This window comes from Athene cunicularia (genome assembly GCF_003259725.1).
Source record: "Athene cunicularia isolate RWA chromosome 11 unlocalized genomic scaffold, athCun1 chr11_part1, whole genome shotgun sequence".
NCBI classification, from domain to species: domain Eukaryota; kingdom Metazoa; phylum Chordata; class Aves; order Strigiformes; family Strigidae; genus Athene; species Athene cunicularia.
The window spans coordinates 18,988,258-19,002,148 of record NW_020799113.1 but is presented as its reverse complement, the minus strand read 5'-3'; the positions used below and the strand labels follow the sequence as shown (position 1 = coordinate 19,002,148).

The window sequence follows — 13,891 nt, the reverse complement described above, 5'->3', positions numbered from 1 at the left end:
GGGGGCTCCGCCAGCACAGCCGGGCTCCAGCCCCACAGCGGCACTGCCAGCGGCCGCCCCTCTTCCGGCCCGTAAGCCCTCGGTGCGTCACCCTCACCGGAGGGGAGATGCTCCCCTCACGGCCAGGCCTCCTGAGGCAACAGGCCTTCAGCTCCGCTGGGCCGAGGGGGGCACAGGCCCCCCGATTTCTAGCAGCTCGGGGGCAGTTTGGTTGCCTTTGGTCAAGCAACACCCCACATGGAACTGGATTTGGAGACAAATCCAAGCACCGCGAGGTAGCTGCTAGACTTGCTTCACTCTATTGCACTCTTTAGTCTCTGTAATTTCCTGTTTGCTTCAAAAGCTATTTTTGCTAAGGGAAAAAAAATAAATCAAACATAACAACTCTGTCTCTTCCTTAGCAGGAGAAAACAAAGATTGGAGTGAGCCTAGCAGGGGTCACCAATTAACTACCCGGCAACTGCCTGGCTCACCTGCTCGCTCAACAGTCCTTCAGTCCCATCAACACAAGCTCTGCTCCTCCACCAGCCGGCTCCCATCAGCCAGTCCCACACCATGGCATGTGAAAACATAATAGTTCTTGGCCTTCATAGTCGGGGTTTTTTTGGGGGGGTGGGGTTGTCTTTATGGGATACCTTTGCAAAGCTTTTGCCAGTTTTCTCCATAAATAGTCAAGGATAGAGATGCCTACTGAAAATATGTGTATCTACATGCACATATGTGGTAGACAAGAAAATATCCTGGCCCTGGGGTGATGCTGGTGTGGTCCCAGCACCAGCTGTGCCTAGAGGAGGGTTCTCAGGGCAGCTCTGAGCCCACAGTTCATGCCTCAGAGCCCCAAAACCGCTGAGGACCCACACACAGTGAGGCCCCAGGTGTGCACATAGCCCAGAAGCCAGCCTCCCCCCAGTCAGTCAAGGAGCCAAAGCAAAGCTTTAACTGGCTCTCCAACTTCAACAGTCTTAGCTGGGCTCCAGGAGGCAACGCTTGTGCACAGGAAAAGGTCACCCGGCATCACTGTGAGAGAGGGAAAGCACAAATACAGCAGACCTGTCTACAGGGTCTGGTCTCCACCAGGACACCATGACAAGGAGATGGGGCACCCTGGCCTCTCCAAGCCCTTCTTCATGGGCTGTCCACAAGCTTGGGACAACCTGTTGTCTGATGTAAACCAAACCCAGCTGGGCTGGTGGCCACCTCCCCAGAGTGTCCTCAGCACCCTCCCTCTCCAACTAACCCACCACAGGTTTCAGTTACCTTCAGGGCAGCCTGGCTGCGCAGCAGCAGATGCCAGGAGAAGGTGAGGCGAGAGGAGCCCAGGTGGCTTCTTCAGGGATCTTTGCCTTCCCTGCAGCTGTGAGGAACAGCTCTGGCTGACTGCGGGGAAGATCACAACTCTAGGATCTGGGGTACTCATAAAATCAAAGCCCCCACCATGTCAGCATCCATCCTGGCTGTTCTGCAAGAGTCCCCGGGAGCAGCAGGCTGGCCACACAGTCCTCCAGGGCAGGGAGTCCACAGCCACGCTTCCTCCTCCAGGGAAAAGCAGGGAAATCTGAACCGTGAAGAGGGGGTGTGGATCACCCCACCCAGCTCCTGCTGACCTAAAGATCCCACTGATCTTGTCTGTCCTCAACCCGCCCACGCTGCAGCTTGTTCCCCGCGCAGCTGGGGTGCAGGGAAAGCCTCCTGGCCAGTCCTGCAGGCTGGCGGGTGGCACAGCTGCTGGAGAGGGTCTCCAGCTCTGCGGGGAGCCGGGGACACTCACCGCCAGCAGACGGCGAGGAGACACAGGCGAGCCGAGGAGTTGGCTCGACACGCGCCGGAGGGGTGCAGCGCAAAGCACAAAGGCTCTCCCATCCTGGCTGCTCTGCGCTGGAACGCAGCATGGGAACCGCTGCCCAGCACAAATCTGTTCCTCATTATCCGTCCCGGCTGCCGACTGGTCCCGGCTCCGTCACCAGCCACTCGCATCCCATCAGCAGAGCAACTTCTGCACGACTTCACTAGCCAGCACTGCAGGGCAAACCGGGACCAGTGCTGGCATCCACCCCTCCGGAGGTGATTCCGGAGCGAAATGTATTTGTTCTCTCCACCAACAGGCAGAGGAGGCTTCCAGTGAAAGCAGGGAGCAGGGACGGCTGCTTCATGTGTGGAGAGCCGGAAGGCAAGTGCAGAATTCAGGACTGGTGTTCAGACTGATTGTACCAGGGTGAGATGGGTGCCAGGAAAGACAGACAGGAGCAGAAAGGAGCAAAGAACAGACTATTGTGTTTCAAAAATGTGTGTACCCAGGTACGATCAGACTGAACCCCTGAATGCTCCTGCATTTGCCTTCCCGCTGTTTGTGAAAACATGAGTGTGGCCAAAGCCTCTGCCACACTTTGTGCTTGCTGGGGCCAAGTGGGAGGTGAGAAGCTGGGCTCCCATTCACTAGCTTCCCACTGCTTGTGCCTGTATAGGCCATCGTGAAAACATCACACGAGGGCGTCAGAAGTGCTCCAGAAATAGAGCAGAATGAAAAATCATGCAAGGTTGCCCGTGAGTCAACAGCACCCTTGCTGCAATGGAGAACATGAAGCCAGCAGGTTTAAGGGAATGATTATTCCTCTTGACTTGGTATCTGTGAGACACAACTGGGTACTAGCTCCAATTTGGGGCTCCCCAGAACAATATATATATCAGAGAGAACCAGCTTTAGGAAGACAAGGTGAAGAGGGGAGCTACCTACAAGGGGGCACAGAGAAACCAGAGCCCAACTCTTCTCAGGGATGCAACTGGAAGGACAAGAGGCAATGGGGACAAGCTGCGTCAGGGGAAATTCTTGCTAGACATAAGGAGAAAATCATTCTATGCAAGAGTAGTGCAGCCACGGTGTGGCTCTGGGACAGGCTGACATCTTCACATTCAGGGACTTTCCAAGCCCAACTAGACAAGGCTCTGAGCTGCTTGCTATAGCTTTGCCACCAGCCCTGCATGGAGCCAGTGTTGGACTGCAGATCTCCTAAGCCCCTTCCAGCCTCAAATCTACCTGATACTCCAACATGCATTGTGCAATGGTGAGGTGGTAATTTTAAGACATGCTGCTGCTTAGCTGACTTGGGAGATGGCCAACACCATCACCCACAGTTTGGCTCTTCCATCCAGCTGATGCCCCTGTTACCAGAGCTGCCTTACCTCCTCTGCTGACTTCACAAGTTCTGGTACCACAGAGAAACTGGAGGAGCTGAGCACTGGAGAAAGTAAATCACCATGGAAAAAATGTGCAGATTTAATGGCAGGCTCTAAGGAGAAGCCTGCGTGCAAAATAACAGGTCTGTGATAGTCAGGCAGCTCTGGGATGGGGTTGCTTATAGTAACAGTAAGAGGGTTGCATGTTCCTGGTTACAGTCTGAAAAGCAACTCCTTTGGTTATGCCTTACTTTGTCCTGGGGAAACAGAGGTTTGGGCACATGTGTTCATGGTTTGGCTCAGTTCTTGTGTTTTTCCACTGAAGGACTTGAGTATTTTTAGGCTGAAAGATGGCTCTATACTATGCTGGAAAGATCAGAGCAGTCCTGTGCAGGCAGGACGCTGCCTGCTATCTCTCCCTGTAAAGTGAAATACAGAGATTGGAGTATGAGAATACTGAATAAAACCCTGTGAAGAAGGGTATAGTAGGAGCCACCATGCCTGGTCACAGCATGGCTGGGGTTGAGGGTGGCAAGAGGGGGCTCCAAGCTCACCAGCTGCTGGCTCAGATAACCGTGTGAGACAGCAGCAGCCAGCCCCAGCATTTCCCAGAGTTGGGATATCTGCTTTTCCTCCTCTGAAGACCCGAATGCAGTAGACCCACTGCTTCCAGGAAAACAACCTGGCCTGCACAACCTGTTGCACTGCCAAAGTGATTGTGTCTGCAGAAGACACTGGCACAGAGGTCTGGCATACAGTGCACGGCTCAGCCAGCATTGCTGGGTAGTGAGACGTGAGGAAGATGGGAAGCGTCAGGAGCAAGAACTTCCCAAGGGACCAGTGCAAAGCTCTCGGGGCTAGGAGCTGCGTAGAGACCCTGCCAAAAAGGACCTGAGGGTGACGGTAGATGCCAGGTTCAATATAAGCCAAACATCCATCTTATGAATTAAGAAAACCACATTTACTCTGCTTTAGGAGAAGAGGAGCCAGTAGATTGAGGGAAGAGCAAAGCCAGCACACACCAATGCAGGAAGTTCCTGTGAACCAGAATACCCTGAAACAGACCCATATTTTTGGCAAATGAAGAGGAAGCACAGCCATGGGAAGATCTGGGCTCCCAGCACTCTGCTGCTGTGCAGGCAGCCATGACAGCGGGCAGCAAGGGCCCTGGCTGCCTGCTGGCCTCTTGCTGGCTGCTCCCCGAGGCATGGTCTAATGACGGCTGCAGGCAAGCCTCTGTTTGGAAAGAATTTCACATTTTCCACAAACATTGTAGAAATTAGGAAATCCAGTTAGGCTCACTGAGTCTGAGAGGGGAGCTGTGGCCTCAGTGGAGAAGAAGCCCAGGGCTATGGTGCCTGTGAGGGAGAACTGAGCCAGGAGCTGCAAGAACCAGGATGTGCAGAGGTTCCCAGACAGCAGAGAGACCAGACTGCAACATCTGCTCCAACTCCAATTTATTGACCATTACAAAATACTCTGCATATATTTTCACATTAAAACAATATTCTTGCAAATAAGATAGTAAGTCTTGAGTCATTTGTGGTGCCCATGGCTACAGAAAACACTGACCCAGCTAGAGATTTAGTATGGCCCAATATCAGAAATCAAAACCAGAATAAGGCATACCAGAAATGCAAAACTATATAAAAATCTTTTAAAAACCTCATGCTTGTCTGATGGGACAGGTACAGAGGAGAATGGCCTTTGCTGAGCCTGGGGGTACTGCCAGCTTGATTGCCCCACATTGTGCATCTTAAGTGTCCTCTTGACACCTGCTGTCTCAGCACACCCACGTAGCTGGAACAGGCAGTTATTTACCCGCTTTGGGGCATTGACAACCCAAGTCCCCATTCTTACCTAAGAGGAGCATTCCCCAACCCTCCTGCATTGCTGGTGCCCTGTGCTGAGCTTTTGCATGCCAATTCTTGGGGAGCAATTCTCAGCCCTTGGAAGTCTCACCAGGAATAATTCATTGTGTGGGCCATTGCCACCAGGTCTCACCATGCTGTCATGAGGGACCAGGGGTAGTTGGGAGGCAGGGAGTGGGGACAGACCTTAGAAGATGCACTCAGTTCTCGCTCATTACCCCTGTTCCTGATGTACATTCATACCTGCTGCTCACTCCACTCCTTTCACCATGATCAGCCCTCCCAGCTGATGGGCCCCAGGCAACTGGAAGGACTGGGATGTGGGCAGGGTGAATGCCAAGAATGCTGTGCGGGACAGCTGCCTCCTAGCCAAGCCAGAAAGCTGAACACCGCAGCTATTGGGAACACATCCAGACAACAGGTGTGAGGCTGGCACAGCAGGCTGGCTGCTAGAGGAGTCCCTGTGCGTACACGTTCACTAGTCAGGCTCCTGGTGGAGCCAAACCCCGGGAGCACTGCTCCCAGTCCTGAGAAGGTCATGGCCTCGCCTCTGTGGTACCTCCATAACCTGGGGAACGCAGAGCTGCAGTGGCGAGGAGCCCATCTCTGGCCTCCTGGCTGAGCTCCATGCTTGCTGTCAGGAACCAGCCCTGTAACCCCCTTGAAGTCAATGGCTCGGTCACTGGGTGTGGATGGGCTCTTGTGCATTGGCCACCGCTCCCAGCCCTCTCCAGAGGTCTCCTACCCACAGTCAGGCTGGAGATCAGCTCATGCTCTTACACCTGCGAGCAGTCACGGCCTGTTAGCCAGCACCCACACACCTCAGGGCGGCGCAGCTGTGACACGTCTGAGTTCGGCTGGGATCCCAGCCCTGGGAGGAACATCTCTGGCCTCCCAGTGCTGTGAAGATGTGTAGCAACCAGAGAGGAAGAAAGAGGTTTGGGGTCTGTGCCTCCCTGGGTGGACAGGGGTTGGTACCTGCTGCTGCAGCATGAAGCCCAGTTATCGACCAATTTTGCATCAATAGGTGCATGAGCAAAGCCCACCCTGGAGTGCAGCTCCAGGAAGAGTACTGGGCTCTCCTGCCACTCCTGGAGTTTGTGGAGACACACACAAGCTTTACAATGCAAGACAGCACAGCGGTCAGCAGGTTGCAGCCCGTCCACAGCCCCCAGCCCCTTCCCCATCCAGGGTCTGCTTCAGAGGTGGCTTGCTCTGTTGAACATCAGCCACCTGGGCTCTGCAGTGGGCAGCATCCTGCCCTGCTCCTCCATGGCCATCAAAGGTTGCAGCTCCTGCTGCTCAGCGCCATCCGGGCTGCTGTCACTCTGTGACCGGCCGCTCTTAGAGACGTGGCTGGGGAACTGGAAGCAGGAGCTTTGCTCTGGCATCGCCTGGCTTGCAGACTGGGGCTGCTCCTCCAGCACAGGGCAGGCGAATCTCCTGTGCTGAGGTCCACTCTCGATGCCTGGAGGGGAAGCGATGCTCTCCAGGGAGGAGATGCTTTGGTTCCATGCCTTCTGCATATCCACTGGCACAATTTTGGTGGTCTCCGATGAGACGTAAACAGCCAGATCAGCCTGGTCTCCTTTCCACGGCAGCTCCTTCTCTGCCAAGGTGGGCGATGGCGGGATGATGCAGGGGCTGGGGCAGACATCCAGGCTGCCTGGGGATGCAGGAGAAGGGACAGTGAGAGGGATCTTTCACAGTTCTTTCTCTCTCCCTGGGCCCTTGCAAACATTGCAGAACCAACCACTGCCATATAACCAGCTGGCCCAGGGATGCAGTATCCACCAGGGAAGCTCTGTCGTGCCTCCAGAGCCACAGAGAACAGTGATTCTCCCATTCATGCTCTTCTGGCTTTGATTTTGCCCAGGTCAAGGCAACTTTTCTCCCCAGGTGGAGGAAGGACAAGCTACCCAACAGCAGCTGCCCTGGTGTGAGAGCATCGATGCCTACCAGGAGTTGTCTTTCCCTGAAGGACTTCATCAGTGGCTCGAGCGATGAACACAATCCCTTCATCATCCTCTCTCTCTGTCTCCGAGCTATCGCTCTCCTCCTCCTCTGAGCTGACCATCACCAGGACAGGAGCTGCAGCCAGATGGAGGGAGTAGGTTTGGAGGATGGGGCACCCTGTGGGGGAAGGACTGCACTCATGGGAGAAGGACTTGGTGCTAGCACAACCCCGGGTGCTGTCATGCCACCAAGCTGGCAGTGGGCAGGCACAGCCAGCTGCTCCCATCTTACCACCTCAGGTCTCCTTACTAGGACCTGCAAACCTCGCCTGCCACCAGCCTTACCTGCCTCCTGCCAGGGGACATTTCTGTGTGTCTTCCCATTGGGCGCCTCGCTGGTCAGAGAGATGTTCTTCTGCAAAGGAAGAGGGACTCGCTGGGACCTGCCCCATGCAAACCCCTAACCACAACCCACGTGGCCCTGCAAGCCAGGGTAGCCCTGGGGACATAGATTCCCACCCCAGCGAGGAGGCAGCTGGCAATCAGTGCTTCCTAGCCCTTAGGCACTGTGTCTTCATGGCCCTACAACAAACAGCTCAGCTGCAAGTGTCAAAAGCCTCCAAACAAGAGAAGACACCCAAGGCTTAATTTAAGGTGTAGTGCCACACTTCTGAGCCTGGATCTGCACCGATGTTCAGGCTACTTTATGCTGAGTGCTCCTGGAAAACAAACATGGGGCTCCTTCAGGGCTTGGGACCACTTTGCCTGGGAAGAGCCACCCCACGGCAGTGTTGGTGTGGTGGGGACACATGGACATGCAGCACCCGCATGCTCACACGCAGCATACGCAGGACTGAGATGAGAAGAGCCGCTTTCCCCACTGGCTCTGGAGCTGCCGATGCCCTGCAGCACCTCACCTACACCCCGCTCACTGTCTGCATCCTGGGGGAGGCCAAATCTCAGAGCTTGGAAAGGAGTGGGAGGTTGGGGAGTGCTTGCCTTTTTCCTGCCCTTCTCCTTCAGCCTGGCCTTGCTCTTGGAGGAGCAGACGTTATGCTTTGTGGACTTGAAGGTCTCCAGCCGCCTCTTCATGTTCTGCCGGAAGATTTCTTTATCTTGGCGCTCTTGTTTATCTGGAGAGATGAAGTGACGGCTGTAGCTGGCCTTGTACTGGCCAAGGGAGAGGCAAAGAGACACAGGGTGAGCAGCTGGCCACACAGAGCATCCTCCATCCCTGCTCCTCTTGCAGGTGCTGCTACCCTCGGGGTCAGCTGCACACCACGGCCAGGGAATGCTCACCCGCCGGCGAGGCTTGTAGAGGCTCCCTCGCAGCACGTGGTGCATGGCGGCATCCTCCTTGTCCCGGCGGCTCCGCACCGTGTCAATGACCTGCAGGTCCAGGCATGCGCCGCTCCCGCTCTCCCTCCTGGGGGGCAGATGGAGATGGAGGGAGATGGAGAAGGTGGGGCTGGGCTCTCTGCCTGCATCCTGCCAGCCTCCTGCCAGCCCTACCACAACCCACCCACCCCCAGGGAAGAAGGCAGCGGTGGGGGTCCAGCAAGGTCTGCCTAGGGACACTCGCACTCACAGGAGGTTTGTGACCGACGACTCCGACATGGACGTACGGCTGGGCATGGAGGGCAGCGCCAGCTTGGCAGCTGAGAGCACGTGGCCACCCTGGGAAGTGGGAGGGCAAGGTTGGCATCGGGGCAGCAAGGACCCAGGTGGGCTGGGGGGGTCCCCACTGCCTGAAGAGGGTACACATGTGGCCATACATGGTGGGGACTGCCAGCCAGATCCTGTTGGGGCCATCCTGCCACCTGGCCTCCACCACAGGCCCCTACCTGGTCGACAAAGCTGATAGCATCACGGATGTTCAGCTTGTAGTAAACGTCCCAGATCTCATCTCGCAGCCTGTAGGCAGATTTCCGCATCAGGAGCTGGCTCAGGTACTTCTTGTCAAACTGTTCCCATCTGCCATGAGATGAAGACATGGGCAGTTTAGCTCCCATGAGGTACCACGGCCAGGGACCCCCTGCCCATGTAAGTTTGAGAGTGTCCAAAGCATGGTGAAAGCAGGCTGGGCATGCAGGACCTGGCTGTGCCCAGGGACATGCTGCCAGGGACAGCTGGAGGGGACACACTGACCCTTCGTCCCCACTCAAGGGGAAAACAGACACCAGTGGGTCTGTGGGAGGCAATGGGAGGGGGACTGAGGCTGGCATGGCTGCCCTCGTGGAGAACTTCCCTCCAGGAAACAGGCTTTTAACATCCTTTTCCTGTTGCTCTGCTGCAGATAAACACTGCCTGGGTTTTAACGGGGCTTTTCCTTCCTCGACGCCCAGCACAGCTCCATCCATGGTGAGGCACAGGGTCCTCGCCACCACCATGGACACCCCACAGCCCCCCAGCAGCTCTGGCACAGGCAAGGAATGCCAGCTCCCACAGCATCCCCAACCACACCCACCCGGCCTCTCTCTGCGATGCTTTTGGGACCTTGGTCTGCTGCACAACAGCAGCCAGATGGTCCCCTTCCAGACTGACTGACGGACAGACATACAGCCTTCCTGCTGCAGGGGTGTCCTCCAGTGGGGACCCTGAAATGTCCTCATGGCTGCTACATGTCCCCCATCCACCTGAGAATCCTGGCTAACACTCACTTGTCCCGCCAGTAATGGTAGCCATGGTGTCCCACGATGTCCTCCACCGCTGCCAGGATGTGGTCAAAGGCCTTGAGTGAGGAGAAGAGGGGTGGAAGCTGTAGCAAGGCTGCGGGTGCCCCAGGGGTGCCAAGGCTGTGCATTGCCCTGGCAGTGTGGGGAGACGGGCAGCCTCCGGCACCAGCACCTACGTGCTCGTGCAGCTCCTCGTTCAGCGTGGGCTTGTGGTGGTCACTGCGCTTCACCTTCAGCCACGTCACCAGGGGTTTGATGGTGAGGCCCTGGAATGGGAGGAGAAGGCAAGGGAAAGACTGGGAGGGCAAGAGGGTACATGGCTGGGGCACAGGGAGCAGAAGCAGCACGAAGTGACCAGGGACAGCAGCTTTTCCAACCGTGTGTGCACCTTCCAACCTGACCCCCTGTGCCTGGGTCCTGTGAACCAACATGCAGCAACCATGTCATACCCCTCCAGTCCCCCTGCCCCTAGGCTTCCATCCCCTTCTTGGGGTGCAGGAACTCCAAAGCCAGGGGCCATCAGCAGCTCTGTAAAGAGAACAGCCTGTCCAGGCACATGCTGGTGCTGCTCTTGGAGCCAGTCCCAGAACAAGAGGCTGACAGGGAAACAACATGGGCCATGGCCCCACTATCACAACAGTTGCCACAGCAGTCCTGCATGCCAGCCTGGTGATGGATGGGGTGCCAGGAGGCACCAAGGACCAAAGGCCACTTGAAAAGAGGTCCTTTCCCCAAACACATGTCCCTGAGCACCCGCCTGGTGCCCTAGGCCAGCTCTGAAGCAAGAAGGCAGCACTGGAGGAGGGCATGGTGCCCATCCTCACCTGCACAATGACAGTGAAGAACACCACCACGATGGTCGTTGCCACAAAGTAGTCCTTGGCTTTCACCTTTGCCCTGTCCAGCAGGATGACCAGGGCAAAGGCCACGGCCCCGCGGAGGCCACCATATGACATGACCACCTGGTCGATCCTGTCCAGGGGGATGAGGCGGAAGCGGTTGAGCACGTAGGTCTGGAGGACAACACCTAGGGAAGAAGGAGGAGAGCCTGGGATGCCAGCAGATGTCTGCTCCTCGAGACAGGGCAAAACCCCAGCCAGGATCCATGGCTGGCCTCATGCCCCAGTCTTCCTTAGGGGACACCACTTTTTGGTGTTGAAAGACTGACCCACAGCTCTGAAAAGCAGGATAAAGAACAGGGTGCCCAGCACCAGTGCTGTGTCCCATGCCCACTTGGAGGTGTCCACAGCCGAAATGCCCAGAAACATGAAGATGATGGTCTCTGAGCTGCTGGCCAGTGTCTTCATGGTGTACTTGACCGTGGTGCGGGATTTCTGGGAGATGTTGGCTTCCACGTACTTCTTGCAGCAGATCCCACAGAAGGTAACTCTGCAGAGGGGCAGAAGGAGCTGGCATGACCCTACAGCGGGATGAGGAATGGGTCTGCTCATCGCCTCCTGCTGCTCAGCACTGCACCCCCGATTTCCTGGACCCGCCCAGGGAACACCCCAGTACTCACGCCAGGATGGAGGAGAGCGAGACCATCTCGGCAGCAAGGTACGCGACGTAGGCCAGAAGGAAGACAAAGAGCGGCTCGATGATGCGCACGCGCTTGGTGAACCGCGTGATCAGGGCCAGGAGGAAGGCGAAGAGCAGCCCCACAGCTGTGCCCCCCAGGCTCACCAGGAAGAAGGAGACTGGTGGGGGGAGAAGACTCCTTTGCACCATAAGCAAGCGAGCCCAGCTCCTGTGCCCCACAGCCATACCACACTGGGCTGGCCAAGCCCCGTGTTCCACCCAGCTCCCCACAAAGCCTCCCATGATGACGGCTGGCATGTGACCACTGGGATGGAGATGACAGAGCCGTGGTGCTCTGTGCCCACTCCACAGCACGACAGCATCCGTGCTTCCCCCCCCCACTTCTACGCTGGAAGAAGAGGCAGAGGGCTGATGGGGTACATACTCACCTACCCCCTTCACGTAGTCCGTGGCATGGATGTGCGCTGGGCCCAGCTCCACAAAAGAGTTAAAGACCTTGTACAGCACCTGCAGGCAAGGCAAATCCCTTGGGGAAGGCAGGGTACTGCCCTGCCTTGAGAGGGGCAGCACCTGCAGGTAGGATGAACCCTGCAGAAGAGGCATCGCCTGCCCCAAATCTGCCAGGCAACACAGCTCATCTCAGCAGGCAAAGGAGAGAGGAAAGACCAAGAAGCATGGTATGGGTCTGACCCTGGCTTGGGGATGTCATCCTCTGCCCATCCTGGGGGACTCCAGCACCCTGGCCCATGTTGGGCTCCACATTAAGGTCCCCCAAGCTCCAACTCACCACAGTGACAGCATCATTCAGGAGAGACTCGCCAAACACAATAATGAAGAGAGTCTCATTTACATGGACCTCTTCGAAGACAGCCAGCACTGCCACAGGGTCCACAGCTGAGATGAGGCTGCCGAAGAGCAGAAAATCCATCAGCCCAGCTTCGACGCCTGGATCTGTTAGGACAGAAGGACCAAGCTCAGGCAGACCGTCTGCCCCAGAGCCCCTCACGCCAGGCTGAAACAAGCCTGGCCCTCATCTGCTCCCAGTGACTTGGCTGCAGCATCCCAACTTGGAGTGCAGTGGGCTGAGCCCAGGAGTGCTCCCAGACCTTCAGGGTCCCCTGGGTGAAGTGGGGCTCAGCATGTCCTTGCTGCAACATGACAAGAGCAGAGCTTGGCTGTCCTCCTGGGCACCCACATGCATCACTGCCCCTCCAGCAGGTATGCACCAAAGAAGGCTCAGCAGCCCCACCTCGGGTCCATGCATTAAGTGATTCCTCGGGGGTCAGGACAGCTCAAAACACAGCCCAGGCCAGCCAGGGCCAGTGGCTTCAGCCAAGGACAGGGAACACGTCGGTGAGCCAGCAAGGCTAGCCAAGGTCGGCAACAAAAATAGCAAAGACATGAGTCAGCTCAGTGCTGAGCAGGGGCCATTTGTCCCGCATGCTTGACAGTCCTGCCAGAGCACCATTCCCAGGATGTCAGGACCTTGCTCCTGATAGAATTCCTGGGAATCCACGGCAGGGTGGGCAGTGGGCTCTGAACTTGGGGGTGCGTTGCACCTCCATCCCATCTTCTGGGGATGTGGCCCAAGCTGGGCAGCCCTGTGCACCCACCCATGAGCCCAGCTCGGTGCAGCCCCCAGAGTGCAGCACCAGTGGTGAAGGAGTTCCAGAGCGTGCCCACCACTGCGTAGGTGAGGATGGCACCGATGTTGTCGAAGAACAGACGGCTGGGCATGAAGTAGCCTGAGTCTAGGACGATGGGGGGCAGAAGGAAGAGGAAGAACATGTTGGGCTCCAGCTGGTACTCGGCTTTCTTTGCCACGGCCAACACAATGCCCCCGAGGCCCAGCCCCAGCAGGATGAGGAGGCAGCTCTCCGGGACGATGGACGTCACCTTCCTTGACAGGTGGAAAACTAGAAGGATAGGAAGAATGAGAGCATCAGCCAAACCAGCACATGGACAGAGCATCCCCAATCCACAAGCCCCACAGAAGGGTTGGCTGATTCATGATGGACCCTGGGGAGGACAAGGGAGCAGCTAAGGCTGCTTCGTGGCCACATGTGCACAGAAAGCCTTTCAGTTAGCTCCCAGGTCAGGATTCCAGGTCCCTGACTCTTTGGGATCTCTCTCTCCTCCTCAGCCACTGTCTAATAAGCCAAACAGCCAGGCATTTTGATTTTCTTGGCCTCTGGTATCTGCACTTAAAGGATAAAAGCAGCCAGCAAACACGTTCACAGTGTCACGAGCAATGCTGGCTGCTGTTCGAGTGAAGGCATCCTGGTTCACCGGGACACATTACCCCACTCAGAGAGGAGGATGCTCAGCCCTGGTGACGGGGTGACCTTGTTTGCAGCCGTCTGAGCAAGCAGATGGAGCAGCATGCAAACCACTGCAGCACAAGTCAGTCGGCCAGTCTCTGAGCCAAAGCACAACCTTCCTCAGCACCAACTAACCCACCTGCATGCAAAAAACAGGCAAACAGGCACACAGGAGCTGCAGATTCAGAGATGCTTTGAATAATCAGTTTATTCCATGAGAGGTCTGGACCAAATCTTAAAATGCCGTGAAACAGGATATAATTTTTAAAGCGAGCTGAGTATGCCCGGGTATTCATCCATCAGCAATATGGCAGTGAGCCTGCAGCTCAGGCACAAGCCAGTGGGACGTCATACCAGCC

At 56.5% G+C, this 13,891-nt stretch overlaps 1 protein-coding gene across 3 annotated transcripts; it reads right to left on the bottom strand.

The window, feature by feature from the left end:
- Positions 1–4,611: 4,611 nt before the first annotated feature.
- Positions 4,612–13,000, bottom strand: SLC9A5 (solute carrier family 9 member A5). Of its 3 annotated transcripts, none has more exons than XM_026856849.1 (15): positions 12,895–13,000; positions 11,999–12,162; positions 11,640–11,718; positions 11,192–11,369; positions 10,841–11,061; positions 10,497–10,699; positions 9,849–9,992; positions 9,658–9,728; positions 8,842–8,971; positions 8,586–8,674; positions 8,297–8,423; positions 7,997–8,167; positions 7,343–7,412; positions 7,002–7,175; positions 4,612–6,708 (listed from the first exon to the last, which is right to left on the bottom strand). In XM_026856849.1, the coding sequence occupies exons 2-15, from the start codon at positions 12,137–12,139 to the stop codon at positions 6,242–6,244; spliced, it is 2,265 nt and encodes a 754-aa protein (XP_026712650.1). In that variant the 5' UTR covers positions 12,140–12,162; positions 12,895–13,000; the 3' UTR covers positions 4,612–6,241. The 3 variants fall into 3 exon arrangements, with proteins under 3 accessions (XP_026712650.1, XP_026712651.1, XP_026712652.1); XM_026856850.1 differs by having other exon boundaries at positions 7,002–7,133; positions 12,825–12,930; XM_026856851.1 differs by lacking the exon at positions 12,895–13,000 and having other exon boundaries at positions 11,644–11,718; positions 11,999–12,021.
- Between the last annotated feature and the right edge of the window lie 891 nt (positions 13,001–13,891).